At 56.8% G+C, this 23,358-nt stretch overlaps 8 protein-coding genes across 8 annotated transcripts; 4 read left to right on the top strand and 4 right to left on the bottom strand.

Annotated features, from left to right (window-relative positions):
- Window positions 1-88: 88 nt before the first annotated feature.
- UV8b_07268 (uncharacterized protein) lies at window positions 89-958 on the bottom strand (the record flags this gene model as incomplete). Its single annotated transcript, XM_043144765.1, has 1 exon — window positions 89-958. One exon carries the CDS (start codon window positions 956-958, stop codon window positions 89-91), a length of 870 nt encoding a protein of 289 aa, XP_043000700.1.
- A 2,140-nt stretch (window positions 959-3,098) lies between these two features.
- Window positions 3,099-4,603, top strand: UV8b_07269 (uncharacterized protein; the record flags this gene model as incomplete). The annotated part of the gene is made up of 3 exons (XM_043144766.1): window positions 3,099-3,153; window positions 3,212-3,623; window positions 3,673-4,603. 3 exons carry the CDS (start codon window positions 3,099-3,101, stop codon window positions 4,601-4,603), a joined length of 1,398 nt encoding a protein of 465 aa, XP_043000701.1.
- Window positions 4,604-9,141: 4,538 nt separating this feature from the next.
- On the top strand, window positions 9,142-10,086 carry UV8b_07270 (uncharacterized protein; the record flags this gene model as incomplete). Its single annotated transcript, XM_043144767.1, has 1 exon — window positions 9,142-10,086. One exon carries the CDS (start codon window positions 9,142-9,144, stop codon window positions 10,084-10,086), a length of 945 nt encoding a protein of 314 aa, XP_043000702.1.
- A 1,002-nt stretch (window positions 10,087-11,088) lies between these two features.
- Window positions 11,089-12,299, top strand: UV8b_07271 (uncharacterized protein; the record flags this gene model as incomplete). The annotated part of the gene is made up of 2 exons (XM_043144768.1): window positions 11,089-11,791; window positions 11,899-12,299. The coding sequence occupies 2 exons, from the start codon at window positions 11,089-11,091 to the stop codon at window positions 12,297-12,299; spliced, it is 1,104 nt and encodes a 367-aa protein (XP_043000703.1).
- A 702-nt stretch (window positions 12,300-13,001) lies between these two features.
- On the bottom strand, window positions 13,002-15,263 carry UV8b_07272 (uncharacterized protein; the record flags this gene model as incomplete). The annotated part of the gene is made up of 1 exon (XM_043144769.1): window positions 13,002-15,263. One exon carries the CDS (start codon window positions 15,261-15,263, stop codon window positions 13,002-13,004), a length of 2,262 nt encoding a protein of 753 aa, XP_043000704.1.
- Window positions 15,264-16,117: 854 nt separating this feature from the next.
- On the bottom strand, window positions 16,118-16,315 carry UV8b_07273 (uncharacterized protein; the record flags this gene model as incomplete). The annotated part of the gene is made up of 1 exon (XM_043144770.1): window positions 16,118-16,315. The coding sequence occupies one exon, from the start codon at window positions 16,313-16,315 to the stop codon at window positions 16,118-16,120; it is 198 nt and encodes a 65-aa protein (XP_043000705.1).
- Window positions 16,316-17,711: 1,396 nt separating this feature from the next.
- On the bottom strand, window positions 17,712-20,084 carry UV8b_07274 (uncharacterized protein; the record flags this gene model as incomplete). Its single annotated transcript, XM_043144771.1, has 3 exons — window positions 17,712-19,056; window positions 19,129-19,261; window positions 19,514-20,084. 3 exons carry the CDS (start codon window positions 20,082-20,084, stop codon window positions 17,712-17,714), a joined length of 2,049 nt encoding a protein of 682 aa, XP_043000706.1.
- Window positions 20,085-22,344: 2,260 nt separating this feature from the next.
- On the top strand, window positions 22,345-22,674 carry UV8b_07275 (uncharacterized protein; the record flags this gene model as incomplete). Its single annotated transcript, XM_043144772.1, has 1 exon — window positions 22,345-22,674. The coding sequence occupies one exon, from the start codon at window positions 22,345-22,347 to the stop codon at window positions 22,672-22,674; it is 330 nt and encodes a 109-aa protein (XP_043000707.1).
- Between the last annotated feature and the right edge of the window lie 684 nt (window positions 22,675-23,358).

The following is a 23,358-nucleotide window of genomic DNA, read 5'->3' on the forward strand; positions in this document are numbered from 1 at the left end:
ACCCGAGCATAGTAATCAAAGGGGCCGGTTCTGCTCAGGTCTGCGTATTGCGCATCTTTATTTTCAGCTGTATATAATATCTTAATTTTCACGCAGGATATTGGAAATCATCTGCACAAGTGCCCGTCAGCCAGATCCGCATTTCCTCCAGTGCATTCAGATCGTTGCTTTCCACCGCCACCTTTACTTCCCTGTCGTGCCAACCATAGGTCCTCTTGACATTGTCCAAGCCTTGACCGACTTTGACGCAGCTATCAAAGTCGATAATAACAGGCGTATCGTGTTCCGTTATCATGACATTCATCGGGTTAATATCGTTGTGCACATAGCCCAGGGCATGTAGGTGTTTTATGCCGGCCTCGATGCCAGCCAGGTACCTCTCTGCGGCCTCGACGGAGCAATTGCGCTGCTCCAGAAGCGCCAATTTATTCAAGCTGCCTGGGTTGACGGCACGCATTAGGTTGCGAGGGTAAAGCTGAAAGCAAATGCCATCCAGACGGCCGCCCGAAGCCTTGCAACCTAGGTACGTCGCCACGTTTGGATGCGGATGCTTGGCAAGCACCTCGCAGACCTCAATCTCGCGAAGCAGAGGAACGCTTATGCTCGCTGGAGATGTGTAGTGCTCCAGGTTGGGCGTCTTGATGTAGACTGAGGGCGTCGCGCAATGGAGCAATGTGGTGTGCGGGGGCAAGGCTGGACGATAACAGTCGGGCGGTATCATTGTGACGTTGTAAAGATCGTTTTCCTCTACTTCAGTGCACTGCCGCTGACGGAGGTGTCCCAAGAAGAACTGATTGTCGTTTTGGAAGAGAACTTGCAGATGACTGAATCGGATCCCCCCTTGGCTTGTGGGGGCGAAGACTTGACGCTTGCCGATGATCTTGTCCATCGCAACTCCGGTGGTGCAGTGCTCTCGAGACGTTTGCTGTGGCCTCTTGGGGAGGGACTTTGCTGGCATCATGGCATCTTGGACGAGGAAAATTCGCATGGAAGAAGCAGACTCGGAAGAGCAATTCAACGGTCACGTGGCGACGTCAACACGACCAACGAGTTTTTGCGGCGGCTGCCGAGGCCAGGGCACCATTATCATGGCACACTAGGTCCTGTTTCTCAGGCAGCTGCGCTTATTGCAGTTAATGGTCACAGGGCCACGTGCGGCAAAGGTGCCTTCGTCCTCGGAACCGGTAGGTTGGAGCGCTAGGCATCGCTTCGAGATAGCAACCCAGTACGGCGTCAACCGGAGAAACCGTTCAAAGCACCACGCCAACGGATACGGCTTGATCATGCAATCGGCCGTGCGAGCGAGTGATGTAGTCATTATGAAAGACACGTGGTGAACATTGTGAAGATCTTGTCACTTCTCTACGCCCAACACCGGCCTTTCCCTGAAAGACTTGACGTTTGATATTGGTTCATTCTCAACCATGGTTTCGATATGACAGGTCGGCTCGGTTCCATGCATCAAGGCTTACCCTTGGCGGTTGTTCCATGCGACTCGGACTGGCGGATTAAACGGCTAATGCTTTGCGTGTGGCGTCTTCTGTCTGCCGTCCTTGATCTGCAATTTGTTACATGCAGAGCCGGATGAGTCCGTGACATAGTGTACTATACGCAATGCTTGGATCCTAGATCTGCCGCTTCCCTACCGGTGCCCCCCCGGCTAGTCGCTTCATTCCAGTGTTTTAGCGAATACTTTGTCATGCCTGGGCTTGATAAGAGCACGAGCTAAGCATGATGGCAACATGGTAGATGCAATAGGCAGATGACTAAGAATGTTTCTATACTATGAATCTATTGAGTCTGAGATGGTCAGGATAGTTTAAGAGAGGCTATTTAGTCTGCTAAGCTGAGTATATAAGACGGATGAGTTCTGGTTTTCATTGTCCCATGTATTACACCAATCCATCGCATGCTACTGCTTGCCGCATTTCAATTCTTTGCATTAAAGAAGAAGCATCTGAATCAATACACACGCAGTATAAAAACAACACAGGACACACACGGCAGGGACTCAGCTGCCCATTGGCAATCTCACCCACAGCTCTTGGACAATGTTATGCTAGCCTACCAGTTCGCACCAGTCTCCAAGACAGCAGAGCGGGCAGTTGCTTCGTTACAGACCGCTGTATTAACGAGGAACTAGTTGTGGTGGACATTTAAAGAATCAGCATATTACCTAGCATTGCCTGCTGGTCCGGTACCGAAGGCCTAAGAGGAGTCAGAATTGACAAGGTTACCGTAGGATCTAATGGACGGCTGGTAAAGGCTAGCAGAAGAGAAAATTCTTATAGGTAGGCATATCAGATGGACCGGACGTTCCGGATCGTAAGAATCCGACATGTCTGGTCAACTTCTTGTCTTATCCATAGTTCGGCAGTCCTTCCTTTAACTAGGGGACCTTGACCCCGGAACTCGTAAACACCTGCCTTCTCGCCAGGGATACTCTTAAGCGTGACCTGATCACGGCCCAGATCGGTGCTATTGAAAAGATATAGATATAGAGATGGTCGTCGCTCTATACTATCCCCCCGCGCAGTACCTACCATCTCGCCAGGCGAAATCCTAGCAATAGCAGCAGCTCTAGACTGGCGTAGCTAGTTGAAAACAGTTCACGAGGATAATAGGGAAGTTCATATGCTTTCGGATTTGTACGATCCGGAACGCCGGTCAAGTCGACAACACCATTGCGCCACCACAAAAGGGGAGCGCGCTGCGCTACGGCGCAATTGACGGCTCACGGTCGCATCAATTGATTTGTAGCAATCGCGATTGAATCATTTAACGTATACACCCATTGATTAATTAACTGCCGCGGAGGCTGGTTACTACATGCGAATAATTCATAAAGTGAAAAGGGAGATTATTGTGTTTTCGTCAAGATTAAATCGATTTAAAACAGTATCCAAGGTTTAAATCTCTAATCAACGTTACAATACAAGCAGGCAGGTTATCACTGGGTTAGGTCACGGCCCCCACGTGACCTGGATCACTCGGAGCTCCACTCTTCTCAAGGTATCCAGCAGAAATTGACCACCATGCGTTCTTTTGAAGTTATTAAGCTCATCAACCCTGGCAGATAAGAAGGCAGTCTGCACATCATGACGACTGGAAAGACACCTGCAGAAAACATGCTCTGGGGTGGGCGCTTCACAGGTGGGTTCTCTGTGGACGTTCAAGTGCACTAATGAATGTGCTGACCTCGGAATGACAGGCGGCCTCGATCCCCTCATGCTCAAATACAATGCGAGTATTTCGTATGACAAGCTCCTGTATAAGGAAGATATCCTCGGCAGTATTGCGTTTGCACGCGCAAACGCCAAGTCTGGCATCATATCCAAGAGCGAGTTCACCGAAATCGAGAGAGGTCTCCGGGAGGTTCAGAAGGAGTGGGAGGCAGGTGCCTTTGTTATCATGCCCAACGATGAAGATATTCACACTGCCAATGAGCGCCGGCTCAGCGAGATTATTGGCAAGGACATTGCTGGCAAATTGCATACGGGTCGCAGCCGCAACGAGCAGGTTGTCTGCGACATGCGTCTGTGGCTTCGCAACCAGATCCAGGAGATTGAGAGCCACCTAGTTGCCTTGATTGAGGTTATTGCCGACCGCGCCGAGGCCGAGTGGTAAGTCTGATCATGCTCCCGAATCTAGCCACCCTCCTGACCTTGACAGCGGCATCATCATGCCTGGGTATACCCACCTCCAGCGTGCCATGCCGGTTTTGTGGTCGCAGCATCTGCTATCATTCGGCTTTTACTTTGCGAGCGATCTTGAGCGGCTGCGCGAGACTGCGAAGCGTGTGAACAGGAGCCCACTTGGTTGTGGTGCTCTCGCCGGCAATGGCTTCAGTATCGATCGCGACATGATGGCCGAGGAGCTGGGCTTTACAGGCCTTCTGTGGAACTCGATGAATGCTGTCAGTGACAGAGATTTTGTCACTGAATTCCTGCAATGGGGAAGTATGTTCATGCAACATGTTTCTCGATGGGCCGAGGATCTTATTCTCTATTCCTCTACAGAGTTCGGCTTTATTTCTATTGCTGATGCTTATTCCACCGGAAGTTCTCTCATGCCGCACAAGAAGAACCCAGATGGCCTGGAACTTTTGCGAGGAAAAGCCGGTCGAGCATTTGGCCATATGGCTGGCCTCATGATGACCCAGAAGGGCCTACCGAGCACATATCAAAAGGACTTGCAGGAAAGCTGGGAACCCATGTTGGATCATGTGAAGACTGTCTCTGACAGCCTTCAGATTGCAAAGGGTATCCTCACTACCCTTGCCGTTAAGCCAGAGCGTATGAGGGCTGCCCTCGATCCATTCATGCTGGCTACTGATCTTGCTGATTATCTCGTACGAAAGGGTGTACCCTTTCGTGAGACGCACCATATTTCCGGGCGATGCGTGGCTAAGAGCGAGGAGCTAGGTATTCCGATGAACGAGCTATCGCTGGAGCAACTGCAGGCTATTGATAGCCGGTTTGGGGAGGATGTTTCGCACACGTTTGACTACGAGAAAAGCGTCGAGATGAGATCAGTCAAGGGGGGGACTAGCCGGGCACGCGTCCTGGAGCAGGTCAAGGTTCTTAAGGCTATGCTGGCTTAGATCGCCAGAGGCGTCGTGTCCGGCTCCTCCTTGCCGTCTCTGCCAGCTGCGATCCAGGCACGGCTGAGCAATAGTCAAATCAGGTTCTAAGACACCGTGTGGCCCCCAGCGACGTGCTGCGGCCCCTGCATCTCTCATTGCTACTGCAGCTGTGTATCGGGGCCGGACCACAACCAACTGGGTTAGTAGCCTGCTGCGTCAGACGTCTGGTCCTAGACGAAGCCGGGTGTAAGAGACCAGGGCGCATGAATTATTCATCTGCGGCATTTTTGTGTGATTGGTTCGGCCGGGCAGGGCCATGTTGGTCGAGTTCAAAGATCGACCCAGGCAGACAGTCAGATATCACGGACGAAGGGAAACTTGTGCGGGAAGGGGGGATAAAGGAGGTATGGAGAGGGAAGGGCGGGAGCCATCATGGATCGGCTCGATAAATAGCGTCGGAACCACCACGACGGCGGAGCGCGGAGCACAGCGTGCTGGCGAGCACCGCGCAGTGCAGCTGGGGCCAAGATGGACGTCGGGGATCAGAGAGCGACGGGCGAGATGAGACGTACAGAGGCGCACGGTTGAAGGGGAGCCCGAGGAAGCCGCGGGAAACGCTCCGCTGAGACGCCGAGTTCTGAGGACCGCGAGAGGGGAATAAGCTGAGGAAAATGGGGAGGGACGGGATGGATTTTGCGCGAAACGAACACGGTGCTGTCCGACGGTGGGCGAGGAGGAAGTGGTGGCTTTAGGTCGAAGATACATAGTTGCGACATGTTTAGAGAAGAAGAGCGAGATGGCGAGAGGAGGGCTTTCTATTTATACCCGTGAGGCAAGGCGAGGCAAGGCGAGGCACTGACGACGTTAGAAAGGGCCCATCAGGAATCAAGACTGAACAACGGCGCTTGGCCCAGACGATCGCTTCGACCATCTTCCCAAGGTGCGTCCCAGGGAAGCTTGATTTCTTTCTCCGGCACGGTCAAGGATACTTCTCATCCCTTGCTTGCTTTGGAATGGAAACAAGCGCACCTCGCAACACTACACTTTGGTGCGCATCCGCCGCGTGCTATCGACATAACCTGGGCCTTTCCACATGTCGATGCAGCAGTCCCTTGGAGGAAAAGGATTCACGCACAACCATGCCATTCGTTGTCAATGATGCTCACTCTGCTGCTGATGACCCTGTGCTTGGTTCATGTGCCAACTTGTTTCCACGGTGGGCAGGGCAAGCGATGTTCTTTGAGACAATCGTAACATGAAGCTATACTCAAGAACGACAAAGCTGCGGACACTAGACGACGTCGTGAGTCGCGCCTTTCTGACCTGGAATCAGCCAAGCAGGCCCAACGGGTTTCACATGACCCAACGCGTTATCTGTTTGGAAGGCTACAGGCGACTTCACCAGCAGACACTATGCTTGTGCGCCGTACCGATGGCTGAAACCTCCACGCCGACAGCACGGTCAAAAACCAACTCTGGCCTTGGAGGATTCCGATTAAGCGTAAAGATGAAATGACTCCTGGGTTGTTACTAACCCCAGAGGAGAGCACAAACCATCCTCCAATCGACCGCCATAACGCCAGGGAGAAATGGAGATGCCCCTGCTGGTCGGTGCGAGAGAGCACTGCTGATGATGTGAAAGGGAGACGCATATTTGCGGGCCGCCACTTACAAATACTCGTGCTGCTAGGCCAAACGCTGAGAAGGGTATACGTCACCGTCCACAACTCTTGGACACTGTGACAGAAGCGATGAAGTCCCAAGGGACTGGCCGGGGTTCGCAGTTGTACCTTGTGCGCCTCGAGACACGAGGGCCTGTGAACAAATCTCGACAGCTTCCAAGCCATTGTGCGATGCTTTCCCTGTTGAGCCGAGCGTTCGACGGCGATGTGCTGAGCATCTTTGGAATTGGGTGTAGTCTAAGGTTGGTTTGGGCTTGCGCCCATTGGCAAGGGCGGCAAAAGTAAAATATGCCAACTTGCTCCGTAGGATATCGAGAGCATCCCGTTATATATTAGCTCGGTATTGTCAGTCACACAGCATAATGCTCGGATTACTGATGATGCCGGCGGCTGCAGTGCTGCAGGCGCCACAATCCCAAACTTCGATACGCGCGGCTTCGCGGCCTCGTCGTTGACAGCAAGCTGAGCCCTTGTCTTTTCAAGGCCTCGGGCATGATGGCATCGATCCCGAGCTCGCCTTGGCCACGGCAAGCCAGCCAGAGCTTGCGCCAGGTAGAGCACCTGGGCCTTTTGAAGAGGCTATTCATCTCATCGCTAGCAGAGACTTGTTGGACAATTCCGATGCACCGTAGAGCTGCTGGAGGATTTACCGCAAGACCCGTGCATTCCCGTAAAACTTAGCCCTTGTATAGGTAGGGATATCACAGGGGCTCTTCGGTATCTCCTAGTCTGCGCCTGAGCGCTTCAGTCCGATCAGCCATGGCGGTAGGGGCAAGTTTCTTGTCGTGCATGATCCGTAGAGGGTCAACTAGTGGAGATCTGACAGCTTCGCAATTCTCATAGAGCTCATACAAGCCAAGCCTCTGCACAGTGGTGTGTAGCGTCAAAGAAGAAGAGATTGCCTGTTGAGGGAGCTCGCGCGCAATCACAGCGAGGAAGAAGTAGATACGATTACTCCTATATACAGCTTGATCGACTTGTCGATTGGCTTGTACGGAGGGGGATATCCGAGGGTTATTACGTGTGTACATCTGTCGCGACTGCTGCAGCAGCAACTTATGCGCCGTCACCGCGACGGACACCTTGAAAGTCAGGCGAGCGGACACGGCCTTGACGGCGCAATGCTCTTCTTGGTCGGCCCTGGTCACGGGCGGGGGTCGATCCGACGATGCCAATCGGCTGTGCCATTGGTTTGAATCTCGGTCCTAGAGGAACGTGGGGCTTGATGGATACCCGCCGAGGGCCAAAAAGCGGTGGTGTGTGCACTGCGCGGAGAAACGCATGACGCCATGGTCAGCGTCTCCCTGTGCCGGTTGCATCCCTACGCACGGAGTAGTTGTATGTACATAGTAGTTTCCAAAAGATGGTGTGCAGAGGTCTGCTCGAGCGCACGACGACCGCTTGGATCGGGGAGCCGTACGTCTGTCTGTCTGTCTGTCTGTCTGTCTTTCCTGTGTGTCGTTCTTGGAGGTGGGGAACGCCTGGCCTTGCAGAATGAGACGGTGGCCATGACAATGAGGCTTAAACCAAGGCGGCTGCTGCTTCGCAAGACGTGCCTGGCATCATGAGTGCTTGGCCGAGCGGGCGGGCGTTTTCGTGGGATTAGACGGGTGTTCTTGAAAATTTGTGCCGCCTTTTTTTTTTTTTTTTTCTTACGAGGACGAGGCACGAGTTTTGGTGCGGAGCAGAAACGAAGCAAAGCGAAGCAAAAAGGGCCGGTCAACGGCTCTCTCTCACCCCGCCAGGTCGTGCCTTCCTCCCGAGTCCCCAAGTTAGTCGAGGCCCTGCGCGGCAAGTGATGCCCCAGGCAGTCCGTGCGTACTCCTCTGCACGTACTGTACGTCCGGTCGCAATCGCCGCACAAGTCTTTGGTCCACCGAGCGATTTCTTTTTTTTTGTCTTTTTTTTTTTTTTTTTTCAAATGCCCCTCCCCGCCCCCTCCCCCCAAATCCCCCCGTGCGGAGCTGCTCTGTACCACAGAAGCCGGATGCAAGCAGGTTCGATAGCTCGACCAGCGATGCGCGCTGCACGCCATTGGGGCCCTGCGAGGTGACGTTGCAGGGATGCCGCCCCCGCCGGCTGGCGCGCGACCCAATCAGGCGCGGGTGCTAGACGCCGGCCGGCGTGGAAAGTGCAAAGTGTGTCGGCAGGCGCCCCCGTCACTGGCCCAGCCGACATGCAGCGTAAGCGCCCGACAGGCCTGCAGTCAACCACCATCTTGACTCAACTCTTCCCCCTCTTCACGCCCGCCAGCTTGATGGGCATGGTCATGGGCATAGGCGGCATGCAGCGTGCAGCGTGCAGCGTGCAGCCCAGCCTGCAAGATGCAGAGGACGAGTGCCACCGACATCGAGGATGCGGCTGACCACTCCCGTCGAGACCCGCCGCGCTGGCCACGGGACGCCATATAACACCCACCGACGCCTCGACCTCGTCCGTTCCTCTCCTCTTCTTCTCTTTCTTCTTCAGCAAGTTCCTTCAACTCAAATCCTCGTTTTCTGTTTTTACCTCGTGTGTTTTTTTTTTTCTTTCCCCTTGCTTGTTTGCCATTGCGTCGTAGAGCTGGTCTCTACTTTCCCTTCTTAATTTACGTCGTCTCTGCAAGTTGTGATATCTTTTTTTATATCCACAGCCACGATTCACAAATCTCTTTCGAAAAAAGTTGCGGGTCAGCTTGTAGAGGCGAATTCCACCCCATCAATAATTTATTGCTGCATATTTATTTATTTTTTTGACGTTTATTTTGCATACACCGACTTAATACACCTGTAATAACGGACTACCTGGATTTTACTTGCTCGCCACGCTCCAAAATTTGGCTGAATCGTTGCTTAATTCCTTCGCATATCAAATTATCACGCCACCTCTGCCATCATGTCGGCTATTCAACTTTCCTTCTCTCTTCGCGTCTCCTCGGGCGTCAAGACTGTGCACCTTCTCGGCTCATGGGACAACTACGTTGGTCAGCTCCCTCTGTCCAAGGACAAGTCTAGTTCCAAATCCGGATCCTGGAAGGGAACCTTTCGGTTCCAAAACTCAACCCTGGAGCCTGGCCAGCGATATTGGTACTACTACATTGTCGACGGCTACCACGTCGCCCACAACCCCAGTGTCAGCTCGACGGTCGAGCCCACCACCGGCCGTGAACTCAACATTCTCGACGTGCCGTCAGACAAGTCGTCTTCCCGTCACCACAAGTCGTCGTCTTCCAAGGAGCACAAGTCGTCGTCGTCCAAGGAGCACAAGTCGTCGTCCAAGCCGAGCAGCAAGAGCTCATCGCGCCAACATTCCTCCAAGGATGCCCACAAGTCCTCACGCAGCAGCCGGGCGTCCTTGTCGGTCGACATCCCCAAGGGACGCCCCCTCTCCGTGTCGCAGATTCAGGCTCCCAAGCCCGTGTCCCCCTACGCCACCAAGCACATCCTCAACTCGGACTACTACGGCAACCAACAGATTGAGGAGCTCACGGCCCGGTTCGGCAGCGCCGGCATCGACGACGACGACGACTACGTCACGACCAACTTTAGCACGTCCCCCGTGTCTTCCAGCGGCTCTTCGTTGTCGTACCGCTCCGACAGCTCCTCGCCCAACTCGTCGCTCTCCGGCTACAGCACGCCCAGCTCCGACTGCAGCTCCTGCACGTGCGAGCGCTACGGAATCACCCGCAGGGGGGAGCGTGTCAAGCTCGACTGCGGCGGCTCACGATGCGGCTACGGAGATGACAGCTCCGACTGCTCCAGCTACACGAGCGACAGCGAGGATGAAGACGGCGCCTACGCCCACAGCCCCTCCCGCCGCCACGGCATGATTGTCACTTGAGGAGCAATAAAAAAGAGGAGAGATGCTGGAAAGTGAGTTGTCGCGGTCCAAGAGGGCGGCCGACCCGGCGCCTGCTCGGCCCCAGAATGTTACATTCTGGCTACATGTCGGCAAAGAGGACTTGTGTGCCACCGCCACGTTGCGTTGGGAGTTTCAGTTCTACATCATATTCACCTTGATCCCCTCACGCGCACGAGGAAGCGGAGCCAGGCACCAAGCCGGTCTTGGGTTAGTCTGCGCGCCCTCCCGACGGCGTTGTTGAAGACTAATGGGTCGATGCTGCGGCCCCCCGCATAGACGTTTCCCGGCGCGGCACGTCTTTTGCGGGCGAATTTTTTTTTTTTGTTTTGTCGGGTTCAAGCAAGCCGAGGTTGCTTTTGGGCTTGCACCCGTCCGCCGCTCCAGACAAGGACAGCGCTCTGTTGGTTTGTTTTTGGCAGACAGGGACCGGCTGGCACAGGTTAGCCTTATCTGGCAAGGACAGCGCTCCGTTTTGAGTTGCAGACGCGGGGGTTGGCTTTGAACGGTAAAAGGCGGCCTTATGGCAAGGACAGCGCTCCGGTTGTTTTTTCCACCTTGGGCTTTTACAAGCTGGTTTTTACAGACGGGGACCAGCTGCTGATGGAAGAGGGGGCCTTTGCTGCCGTGGGCACAAGGCGTCAGTCAGTAGAGGTTGTAACGCACGTCGGCAGTAGACTCGGCTCGGTACGTAGGCTAGGCGTTAGACCTCTGGTCGAACAGACGACGGTTGAATTGAATCTGTTCACACAAAATTATCCCCTCGGCGTGCGTGCATAAAATTCAATTAGCCGTCGCATATTTGTCGGGCATGCAACTGCCACGGCTACCCCGCCAGTTGGCAGAGACAGCCAGGCACCAAGGGGGTCAACAACTCCAGCCAAGAGTAGAAAAAGCAGAAGCCCGCGACTTCAACGCCCAACGCCGCGTGCTTGCAGACCCTTGCAACGTTTCGACTTTGACCAGACTTTCTTCTCCCTCGCCATGGCGGCTCCCCCGCCCCCCCTGATCGACTCCCACGTCCACCTGTACCCCGCGAGCGAAGCCGCCTCGCTGGCGTGGTGCCCGCCCGAGCACCCGCTGCACGGCCAGCGCTCCGTCGCCGAGTACCAGCAGGCGACGGCGGCGGCGACGGCGGCGGCAACGGCGCCCTCTCTGGCCGGCTTCGTCGCCGTCGAGGCCGACCGTACGAGCGCCCTCGACGACCCCGACCTGGACCTGGACCCCCTCCATGACCCGGACCGCGACTCCCACCACCCCCCCGGCTGGGACGCCCCCCTCCGGGAGGTCGCCTTCCTCAGCCGCGTGGCCCTCGGCCAGCCCCGGCCGGGCGAGGGCCACGCCGCCGCCGACGCGCGCCTGTGCCTGGCCATGATCCCCTGGGCCCCGGTGCCCAGCGGGCCCGCCCTCCTGGAGCGCTACCTGGAGCGCGTCGAGGCCGCCGCCGGCGCCGCGTGGCCCAAGGTCCGCGGCTTCCGCTACCTCCTGCAGGACAAGCCGCACGGCACCATGCTGACCGACGCCTTTGTCGACGCCCTCAAGCTGCTCGGCCGGCGGGGCTTCGTCTTCGAGGTCGCCGTCGACCAGCACCGCCGCGGCAAGAGGCAGCTCGACGAGGTGGCCGAGATGATAGGCCGCGCGCACGACGGCGTCGCCGACGACGCCCACAAGCTGACCTTTATCCTGAGTATGCCCCCCCCGTCCCGGGCCCCCTCCCCTTGGCCTCGTCTTCAAACCCCCCCCCCCCCCCCCCCCCCCCGCTGATCCCCCTTCACCCGCTGAAACTCTTGCCAGACCACCTGTGCAAGCCCGACCTGGCCATCTACAACGTCGCCTCGGACCCCGGCTTCCGCGCCTGGCGCACCGCCATGTACGCCCTCTCCAAGGCGCCCCGCACGTACGTCAAGCTGTCGGGCGGCTTCGCCGAGATGCCCGACGCGCTGCGCGCCCAGCCCGCCGCGCACGTGTTCCGCTCCGTCCTGGCCTGGCTGGGCGTCGTGCTCGCCACCTTTGGGCCCGCCCGCATCATGTTCGGCAGCGACTGGCCCGTCTGCACGCTCGGCGGGCTGGGCGACGACGCCTGGCCCAAGTGGCGCGACGTGGTGGACAAGATGTGCTGGATGGCCAGCCTGTCGGACGAGGAGCGCGCCATGGTCTTTGGCGGCACCGCCCGGCAAGCGTACGGTCTGGGGTGAGTTGCATGGTGCGTGATGCCGTTTGAGACGAGGCCGGGCGCGCTGGCCGTTGGTGTTGGGTGTCGTTGGCATTGGCGGTGTTGATGTTGTTGTCCATGGTGGCAGCAATCTCGTCAATTTAATATCATTTCCAGAATCAGTCCAGAACCATGTCCATAATCATGTCCAGATCAAGTCCAGAAATCGAGTCCAACTTGCCGTACTGTAATCAAGTCCACAACGCCGATGCAGTTTATAGTATACAGCGCAAAGTCAAGGCGATTAATATATACAGTTTATAACAGCTACAATTACACTGATTATAATTCACAGTAATTATATGCTATAATTATATCTCACAATACTTGTATTTTATACTACTGATATTTCACAACATCTATAGTGTAGTATCTGCAGTTCACCACACTACAGTCGCAACTCATCACAACAACAGCCCAACAGTTACAACAGTCAACAGTCAACAGTCACAATAGTCACAATAGTCAACATCACAACAGTCAACATCACAACAGCCAACATCACAACAGCCAACATCACAACAGTCAACATCACAACAGTCAACATCACAACAGTCAACATCACAACAGTCAACATCACAACAGTCAGCATCACAACAGTCAACAGTCACAATGCTACAGTTTCCGGCCCGCTTCTACTCATAACACATCAGTCATTCATGCTACAGCCCAGCCTCGTCAGTCATTATTCCTGCCCTCGCCCCCGATAGTTGCCCATCTTCTCAATCGAACTCATGATGCCGCTCCTGGCCCCCGGCCGCGGCAGCCCCCCGCTCCCCCGTCTCACGTGCCCCGGCGCGCGGATCGCCGACCCCGGCCCCCGCAGCCCCGACATTCCCGCCCCTGCCGCTGCTCCTACCCCCCCCCTGCCGGCACCCGGGATGCGCGCGCCGTCTGCCGCTGCTCTCGGCGTCTTCACCCCCGCGCGCTGGTGGTCCTGCCGCTCCGGAGGCTGCGCCGGGCCCCACGCCGCCGCGGCAGCCTGCTCGGCCCGCCCGTGATGCGGAGCGCCGCCCGCCGCCGCCGCCATGCTCTGCATGCTCTGCATGCTCATCATCTCCTCGGCCAGCTGCACCAGCTCGCCCTTCTCGACCCTCTCCTTCTCCAGCATGGTCCTCAGCTCCTTGTTGTCCCGCTTCACCGTCGAGACAATCGCCTCGAGACGCTGTACGTCCGCGCTGAGCTCCTTGATGGTCGCTCCGTCCTTGGCCGCCTGCGCTGTTCGCTCCTCCGCTGCTGCCGCTGCCGCCGCCGCTGCCGCTGCTGCTTCCGTGGCGCCGCCATCTTCGGGCCTCGTTGGCGTGCTCGCGTCCCGACGGCTGCGCAGCGCATCGTTCTCGCTGCCCACCTGTTCGATGCGCGCCTCGAGCTCCTTGACGCGCTTCTCCCAGCGAGCCTCGTACGACTTCTTCAGCGCGGCCACCTTTGTTTCGTGCTTGCCCTTGTACAGAGCGTGGAGCTCCCGGGCCACCCGCTCGACGGCCATCTCCACGTCGCGGCTTGACGCCGCCGCCGCCGCTGATGCCGCCGTCGCCGGGCCGTCCTTGACCCCCCTTTCGCAGCCCTTGCCGGCTCGCATGCCGGCCATCTTGCTCTCGGCCTCCTGGTGCATCATCTCGGCGGCCTCTCTGCGCTTCTCGCTCTCCTCCAGCTTGCGCTCCAGCTCCTCCCGGTCCTGCCGGCACGTCGCGACCTCATCCTTGATCTTGCGGAGCACCTTGTCCATGTCCCGCCCACGCTTCTCCCAGTCCCCCTTTTCCGCAGACAGCCGCTCGTTCAAGGCCCGCTCCTCGCGCAGCTGCTCCATAGACTCGCCGACCCGCTTCTCGGCGTCGCCGACCGCGCTTTTGAGCGAGTGCACCTCGGCTTCCTTGCCGCTCAGCGACGCCTTGAGGGAGCTGATTTCCGACAGGAAGCCGGACTTGAGGGACTCCAGCTCGCGCGGCGTGATGGAGGGCAGGCTCCGGGGAGTCGGCATCGGCGGGATGTCGAAGTCGATGAGGCTGGCGGTGAGCTGTCGCCGGCTGGGCGTGGCCGAGACGGCTGGCATGGTCCGTGACGGGGACAGGCCGCCACGCTTGCCGGGCGACTTTGGCGGAGGGAAGCGCAGCTGGTCGGTAAAGTCCATGAGCAGGTTGGTGGTGTTGCTTCCGGTGCTGCCAGACGACGACGGCGGCCGCTGCTGCTGCTGATGCTGCTTGATCCGGGGCGTGAGCCCGTCAAAGGCCGAGTGCTTGGTCGCGCCCTGGCCCAGCGTCGCAAAAACCGTCATGTTTGGCACCACCGAGAAGGTGCTAAAAGTGCTGACGGCGGTATCGTCCGGGCCGGCCGTCTCGTCGGCGTCGGCGTCGGCGTCGGCGTCGGGGCTCTGCTCTGCATCGGCATCCGCCGCCGCTGTTTCTGCAGCAGGCCCTTGGAAATGGAGCAAATCACTTTGCTCGTCGTTGAAAACCTCCACGGCTCTTTCCAAGCCGTCCAGAGGCCTCTTGCGCTCCTTGCTCGCTCGCCGCGCGTCGTCGCCGCACTTGACCTCGTCCTCGTCCTCGTCCTCGCCCTCGCCCTCGCCCTCGCCCTCGTGAGGGTTGATCTTGACGGGGAACCGGGACGACGGCGACAGCTTCCTCGGGCTTCTCTGCCGAGGCGGCAGGCCGTCGCCGCCGCCCCTCTGCTCCGCCAGCATCTTCAGCGGCGACAGCTCGGTCCCGGACAGCACGCGACCGTGCCGGGGCTGCTTGGGCGGCAAGGCCGCATTCTCCTGGTCCATGTCGGCGGCCGCCACGCGCGGCGAGCAGCCCAGCGGAGCAGCCTCGCGGGCTGCGGCTGCGGCTGCGGCTGCGCTCGTGCAAGCGGCAGAGGCCCGGGCCTCGTACTGGTCGTATTTTCTTTTGCTCGGAGGCGTGGCTCTGTTAAGGCTGGCCTCGGTGGCGGGCGAGAGCGGCGATTCCATGATGAGCAGGGCAGGAAGGGGAAAAGGCAGCAAAAGAAGACAGTCGGTCCGCACGTCTGGTAGCCAACGGCGCCATGCAGTCAGTCCGGTGGGAGCTTGTGTTGATCCTCGGTGATCTGCGTTGTTGTTGCTGTTGTTGCTGTTGTTGCTGTTGTTGCTGCTATTGTTGTTGTTGTTGTTATTATTCGGTCCTTTCGTCAAAGGGTCTGCAAGAAGCGGTCGGTTAATCCGTCACTCAAAACACCCGAGACAGATCCACTTGAGCGAGTGGAGTGGTTGGCCCGGCAACGAGGCCGCGTCACGTGGGCTTCTCGGACGGCGGGAACGTGCGAGTACGGAGTACTGTATGCATCTTGGGGGTTACAAGCGCCGCTTTGCCTGAACAATGCCCATGATACCTTGCCGTGGCTTATCCAGTGCCCATCCGCGGTCGTCATATTCCTCCAAAGCACATGGTAGCCAAGCCAAGCCCATCCGTCAAGGCCGTCCATCCCTCCCAGCTGCCACACCCCCAGCCAGCTGCCAGCTGCCAGCAAACAACACCCATTCACCCACCTCCAACACTCCGCCATCCTTTACATTTCACATCTGCCCTTGGCCTCCAGCTTGATCGTGACAAACCTTTTGGCGCTCGACCTCGCCGTCGGCAGCCTCCCGCCAGGCCCAGGCCCAGGCCAGGCACCAAACTCAAACGCCACTACACCTTGACGCCCAGGCCGAAACTCTAAACATCCCGCGGCGCCACCGCCGCACCCCCTTCCCCACAGGGCAAGAATTCGCATGCGGGACGGGCCAGAGCTCGGAAAAAGCTAAACGCGAAGAACAGCAAACAAGGTCGACAGCTACAGCTACAGCTACGCGGGCAAGCCGACACGCAAAGTGCAAACAAGGTCGACAGCCACAGCCACAGCTACAGCTACAGCTACAGCTACAGCTACCGCTACGCGGACACCCAATCGGCCTGGGCACAAGACCAGACCAGACCAGACGGCAGGCAACGAAAAGCAAAGCCGCTGCTGCTGCTGCTGCTGCTGCTGCTGCTGAGGCTGCATTGCAGACGCGACGTCAGTGGGTGCCGCCACCTCGTGGCTGCGTGCACATGTCGGCCGACGCGTCCCGCCCAGCTGAGGCGTCACCACGTCGCGCGAGCGTCTGTATTACCACTCACTCTACGTGGTCTAGTTATCATACACACATCTCACCCGACCAGGCCAGCATCTAACTGCCCCAATGCCGATTAACATGGGAAAACCTAGGAAACGCGAGTGCCGGGAGGCAAACTTGTGCATTCGCTGGGTCAAACGCGCGAGCGTACGTACACAAGATAAAATAAAATAAAAAAAAAAAAAGCTTTTATTGGTCTCATCTCATAAAGTCGTTACTTGGGCGTAAGAAAAATAATCCTGTCCAACACACAGCCTCTTTAGCGCTTTTTTTTCTTGGTCTTGACGCAAAAGGAAAACAGCATGGCAAAAAGCATCCGTCATAAGTCATCAGCGTTCTTCCGACATGTCCATCCTCTTCCCCTTCCAAACACGCCATCCGCTGCATCGGGAGGGAAAAGAGGCTCAACGGAGAAAGAGGTGAAAACAGGTAGAGTTCTGTTGAGCTCGAGTGGCGCGGCCGCATGCGTGCGCCCACAAAAAACAAAAAAACCCACGCTTCGTCTGCCGCCTGGGAATCGTAACAGGCCGGGACCGAGAGTGGGTGCGCGTCGTCTTCGTCCCGGCGGGCTAGCCTACTGCATCGAGTGCGTCTGGAGCCCAAAGTTTGCAGTTTGACAGTCGCGCAAAACCTTGGAATGGATCCAAAAAGAACAAGGAAAAAATAAGAGAAAAAAGACAAAGCAAAAAGAAACAAGAAACAAGCCAGAAACAGGACGGGAAAAAGAGCTTTACCAATCCAATCACGGAAACACTAATTAATTCCCCGTCCGCATCTCATTAGCCGTGTACATCCCGTAACAGGGCATGCTAAACATGGAAGTAGGGGGGACGTGGCACATCAGCGTGCCATTGGTGCAAGCGCCGACCGGAGGGGGGGGGGGGGAGAAAGAGACTGCCAAAGTACAAGGGAGCAAAAGTAAAAGAAAAAAAGGAAAGAAAAACAAGGGGACAGAACAAAACCATCTGTTGGCAGTCATTGTTGGAGGCGGCGTAGCATTCCATTCTGTTCCGTTCATTATGGGCAAAGTGCCACTTCATCGTGAGTCGAGGCCCCAGTGAAAGAAAAAGGAACTTCTCTTCAATGCCAGGAAAATTCCAAAAAAAAAAAAAAAAAAAGGAGAGATGAGGAGAGAGAAAACAAGAAAAGAAAAGAAGAGGGGGGGAAACGCCATTGAGTGAAATCTTTCAACATGATACGGAGCACATCATCATCTCTTGACCGTCCCGGACCCAAGAGAAAAAAAAACATGGTCCCGCCGGGATGGTACACGACCAAGAGACCTCATCTTCGCCGTGAAGCCGCAATGGCAGAAGCAGGTCGGCTCAACGTATCGTAGGCGGGGGCGGCTACCGACGTCTCCATCATGGTCTTGCGTCTCTTAAGGTCGAGGTTTGCCATGCCTCCTGGACCGTCATGGCTGGACTGAGAAAGGTCCTCGTCGTCTTCCCGGCCACGCTTCATGCCCGCCGCAGCTCCGTTCATCAGAGACGGCTGCGCGCTATAGCCATTAGTCATGGTGCTGGACATGTCCGTGGTCGGCGCGTACACCTCACCGCCAGGACCAGAGCCGCCGGCCGAACCTCGGTCGCTGCCGACCGCGCTGTAGAGACTGCTCGAGGTCTGCTGCACTCGAGGCGGGGTGTTGTAGCCCGAGCTCTGGGGGTAATATGACTGATGGGGAGCCGTTGTTCTAGGCGTCGCCCTTCCCGAGGCCGAGGGGTGCCCGGGAGATCCCGTCATGTTGGGGTTGATGTTGGCGTCGCCGGCCAGCGAGCCCACGCTCGGCGCCGTGTAGTTGTAGGACGAGCGGGACGCGTCGTAGGCGGCGCTGTGATGGGTGTACTCGGCCTCGTGCTCATGGTCGCCCTCGTCCTCGTGGTGCGCGGGCTGGTCAGGCGCCATGATGCCGTTGGAAGACTTGGCCTCGTGCTGCTCGGCAGGCTGGCCGGCGCCGGCCGGCCTGCTCGAGGGAGGGCCCATGTCGTTCTTGGGATACTGGCTGGGCTGCGAGTACAGGCGGTCACTGCTTGCGGAGTTGGACGTCTGGTAGGGCGACTGCTGGGAGGCCGAGTCGCCGTACATCTGGCGTGCGCCGTCGTAGCCCTGGGCGGGCTGAGGGTACGACTGCATGCTCTGGATGGACTGGCCTGGAGGAGTGGTAGCTGGTGTGTTTGGCATGGAACGAGCATTGCTTAAACCATGTTCAACGGCAAGTGGGTTGGTACCTTGAGCCCCGTTCATCCCCTGACCTTGCCAGCCGAAGTTGTCGGATGCTCCCATGCTGCCCAGGACTGCCGAGGTGCCGTTGGGGGGGGTGGGAAACGTATGGGCCCGGTCCAGTGGTGGACGGCCGCCGCCTATGCTGGCGTGTGAGGGCAGAGGCTGCTGCGGGCCGGGAAGGGCCATTGGCTGGTGATGCTGTTGAATCGACGGAAGTCCAGGAGGCGGGTTCCTTATTTGGCCCTGTTCCTGCTTGCGACGCTCAGCAGCGGCCATGACTTGGCTCGTGCGGTTCTGGTTTGTAGGGTGGTAGAGGAGCGCTCCAATGTTGTGCACGAATAGGGGGTACAACATTTCCGTAATCTTCTCCTTGTTGGCAAAGTCAAGGGCTCGCTCGTAAGGTATCCTAAAAAGGTTTCTTGTCTCAGCTGGCTATGGCATTGTATTTGTCTCAGAAGACAACTGCTGTTCAACATACCAGACACCCTTCAGATGCATTGGTCCGATTTTAACAACGTGACGAACTTTTTCGCTTTTCAAAATGCCGTCTCTTCTGCCGCGGGTCATTCCAGCAACGTTAAGCAGCTTCGTGCCGTTGATCATGTGGTTATCTGCGGATTTTCGACAGCCTCAAAAGTCAGTTGGACCTCTGTGATTCATCCCAAAAGGCGGAAGAATTGCAAAAAGGAAAAGATGAAACGGACATATATACATGTAAGAAAAAAAGAGGTCAAGTGTTGCAGTTGCAGTGACTATAAAGCCCCTCCCCCACATGTCTCTCCAGAAAAGCCAAAACGATTTACCAAAAATGAAAAAAAAAAAAAAAAAAAAAAAAAAAAAAAAAAAAAAGTCTCTATGCTCACCTTCACGTCTAGCGACACAGATGCCGCGAGCTTCGACCTGGAAGCACAGACTGCCCTCGTCCTCCCACAGAGTAGCAGTTACTCGCGGCTTCATCCCGGGCGGTGGATGTTGGCCGGTAGTGTCGAACCCAGTATATTGGCTGGGCAGAGGTGCTTGAGGTCCCGAGACTCCTGGGAGCGGCAGGACTGTCGAGGGCCCGCCGGCCATTGGGTTTGAAACTGGCTGGGCGGCTGGTGGTGAAGTGAGGCCGTTGGCGTACTGGTACTGGCCATATGGATTGCTCGAGTAATTGGCAGGCCCGGGGTGCATCAACGTGGTCTGGTGTTGAGGGTAATGCATATTGCCCGATGTGACTGTCTGCGGCGGCGCCGGCTGGCCGCCCGACATGTGCTGTGAGTAATACATGTCCGGCGCGGGATTCATGGTGTCGTAGCTGAAGATGTTCGTCGCCGGCCTTAGAATGGCATTGACAGGCAAGCAGAGGTTGGGCGACGTTGACTTGGGGCCGTGTGAAGAAGCGGCCGAGCCGGAAGAAAGCAGAGAGCCGGCGACAGACGCACCCGACTTCATATACCTCCCTCGCCTCTCGTTTCGACTTTGTTCAGACTCGGGTCGCCTGGGGAGGCTGACCAAGGAAGACAAAAAGAGGGAAGATAGATCTAGAGGTTGGGGAAGGGGAAGCGGGAGGGTGGTGGAAAAAAAGCAAAGAAAAAGAAAAGAAACGAAACGAAAATCAAATAAGGAAAAATAAAGGAAGAAAAAAAAGAAAAGAAAAGAATTGATGGGGGGAGTTTTAAGAGTGAAATGGAGAGGTTGGAAGAGGGGGGAGAGAGGAGGGGGAAGGGGAGGGGGGGGGGGGTGCGTTGGTGGTCGGTGGTGGTCGATGGTGGTGTTTTCTCTTTTTTTTTTTTTTTCGTCTTTTTTCGTCTTTTTTCGTCTTTTTTTGTCGTCTTATTTATTTCTTTTTTTTTTAGCAGAAATCAGTCAAGAGTTGTCAAAAAGAGAGAAAGACAGGGACAGCATTTTAGACCTATGTAGAGCACGGGGAACAGCTTTTGCGCTGACGGCAGTGGTGGTGCTGGGAGCTTGGAGCTTTAAAAAAAAAAAAAAAAAAAAAAAAAAAAAAAAAAAAGAGGAGACCTACTAGAGGAGGCAGGTCAGGTCAGGTTCCCATCAAGCTAGGTTCGATTGAGGATGAACAGGGGGGAATGGCGGTAGGGTTATGACGAGCCAGGTAGCAGCGCCAAGTCGTCCCGGTCGTCCAAGTACCAGACCCAAGCCCTCCCCTCCAGGGCCAAGTACCTGAAAGAGCCCACTGCCCACGGCCCACTGCCCACGGCCCACTGCCCACGGCCCATGGAGACAGGCAAGGCCATGTTGAGCAAGGTTAGGTGTTCAAAGTGGGTCGGTCAGGTCGGGCCCCGCATCACGGCGCTTCAGTGCAAACTACAAGGAGGGGAAAAAAAACAAATCAACATGAAAGTTTCTGCTGTGGTGCTCTGGACGGCCGCCTTCCTTCCCGCCCGCCTTGCTGCCCTCCGGGGGCGTCAACTGCGGTCGCCAAGAGAGCTCTGGGTCTGGTAGTAGGTACGCGAGTAGTTCAAGAGGTATTGACCCAAGGTCTGGTACCTTGGATATGGAGCTTGGTACATATGCCTTACCTAATTCTTGCCATCCAGCTGCGCAATCGCGACCCGGCCGTGCCCGCCGGACCAGGCAATTTGCCGTCACGGTGCTGGAGTTTCTGGACCAAAGAAAAGTACGTTGACATGTAACTTTTGCACGGGTGACAGAGCAGAGCAGAGTGCTGTTTGGATTACAGCGGGTTTGCCTGCCCAGGTGCTCGATTTGAAGGCATGGACAGGGAGGGGGGTGGCGTCTTGTCAGCCCCCCCTGTGTAACCAAACCAGCCAAGGCACCTCCAGGCTCCAGAGCAGAGACGTCAAAAGGTGAAAAAGTACCTCGACTTTAGTTGGGCCCTTCCCCTCGTCTCCCCCTTCCTTTCCTCCCCCCCCCCGCCCTCCCTCTCCTCCCTGGGAGGCGCCTGGCGCCATGATTACATACCCCGTGCCTCCAGGCGCCCGCCCCTCTCCCCCACCAGCTCAAAGCTACATTAGGTACCTACCTACCTACCTAAGGTAGGTAGGTACCTTAGTTGCCTCGAACTCTCAAGTTGCGCCATCTCTGCCTTTTGCGCGACTGTGTAGTCTGTGTAGTCTGTGTACCTGTGTACCTGTGTACCATGATGCTACTGTCAACAACCGAGGCCTGCGCCGATGGATATGATATGGATGGGACGACGGCGCACTGTTCCAAAAGTTCCCACTTTAGGTCTTGCCGAAACTCTCGGCCGAGCTTTTCAAAGATGGGAGTGGATGAGAGTCAAGTCAGGATTTGGCTTCCAACATGAACCTTTTATTCCGTCGCCGCATCAATACAATACGAGAGCCTCTTGGGTTTTGCAGCAGGCTGGGGCAACAAGACGCAAACAACGAGCGGTGAGCCGGAGAGAATCGCCCATGTGTTATATAACTTTTGTTGCCATCCAAGGTAAGCGTGTCCAGGCAGCGTGGATCGCAGCTGGGTCTGTGGACCATGTCGCCAATGTCCGTCCTTTTCTGTCTTCTTGGTTTGACGGTTGACCTCGGCCAGCCCTCGTTGCGGCCTGGCTGACTTGCAGGGAATTAAGTAGGTACCTACCCACGAGCAAAATACAAAATACTCTATTCGCTCAACAACGCTGTCTGCTGTCTGCTGTCTGCTGTCTGCTGTCTGCTGTCTGCTGTCTGCTGTCTGCTGTCTGCTGTCTGCTGTCTGCTGCATCATCATCATGGGGGTGGGAAAGGCCGATGGCGGATGGTTGGCTATGGCGGATGGCATGGCGACTGGCAACTGGCGACTGGCAACTCTGGCGGCTGGCAGCCGGCAGCTGGCAGCTGGCTGGTGGCTGGAACTGGCTGGCTGGCTGGCGGCTGGAACTGGCAAATGGCGGGTGCGTGGTGGTGCGTGGTGCTGGTGTGTAGCGAAAAGAGCAGGGGAAACAGGCCAGCAGCCATGTACAGTACGGAAGGGGTCCAGGGCCTGGAAAAGGTTGGGGGGATTGATAGGAGGGGGGAGGGAGGCACGGCAAAGTGGCGTGGCTCCAGCTGTGGTCTGGTAGACTTCAATGGTAGGTACTCCGTGCATGACTTGGTTAGTGGTCTGAGGTCTGGTTCTCTTGCCCCTCATTGCCCTCATTGCCCTCAAAGCTCGACCCCGCCCCTGATGATGGATGATGGATGATGGATGATGGCTGGGATGGCCCAGTGTCTGTCAAATCAGTGCTGATGCTGCTAAGCGTGAGTGCACGTTGACGACCGAGGCCATTATTCCGTGTTTCTGTGCCCTTGATCCTCCGAACGACAAGGCCGGGCCGGGTCGGGTCAGGTCAGGTCAGGTCAGCCCAGCCCAGCCCAGCCCAGCCCAGCCCAGCCCAGGACCAAACACGACGAGCTGCTGACAGACGGACAGGACAGGACAGGACAACCTGGGCTCCCCACGGCGCCAGCCATGATAACGATGTTCGCGCGCTGTGTGCTGGCTGGCTGGCTGGTGGTGGGTTGGTTGGAGCTTTGGGCTGGGGCTATCGGCCGCTCATGTGGGGCCCTCTCCCGTCCCTGCATCATCGCCTTTGAGTGGTCGAGGCGTGTCGAGCCGTGTCGAGCCGTCCAGCCGAGCCTGCCTCTGCCTCTGCCTCTGCCTCTGCCTCTGCCTCTGCCTCTGCCTCTGCCTCTGCCTCTGCCTCTGCCTCTTGTCAAAACAGTTCTGGTTGTTCCCAAGTCCCGTCCCGTCCCGTCCAACCCGC

Source organism: Ustilaginoidea virens, chromosome 6 (genome assembly GCF_000687475.1).
Source record: "Ustilaginoidea virens chromosome 6, complete sequence".
Lineage (NCBI taxonomy): Eukaryota > Fungi > Ascomycota > Sordariomycetes > Hypocreales > Clavicipitaceae > Ustilaginoidea > Ustilaginoidea virens.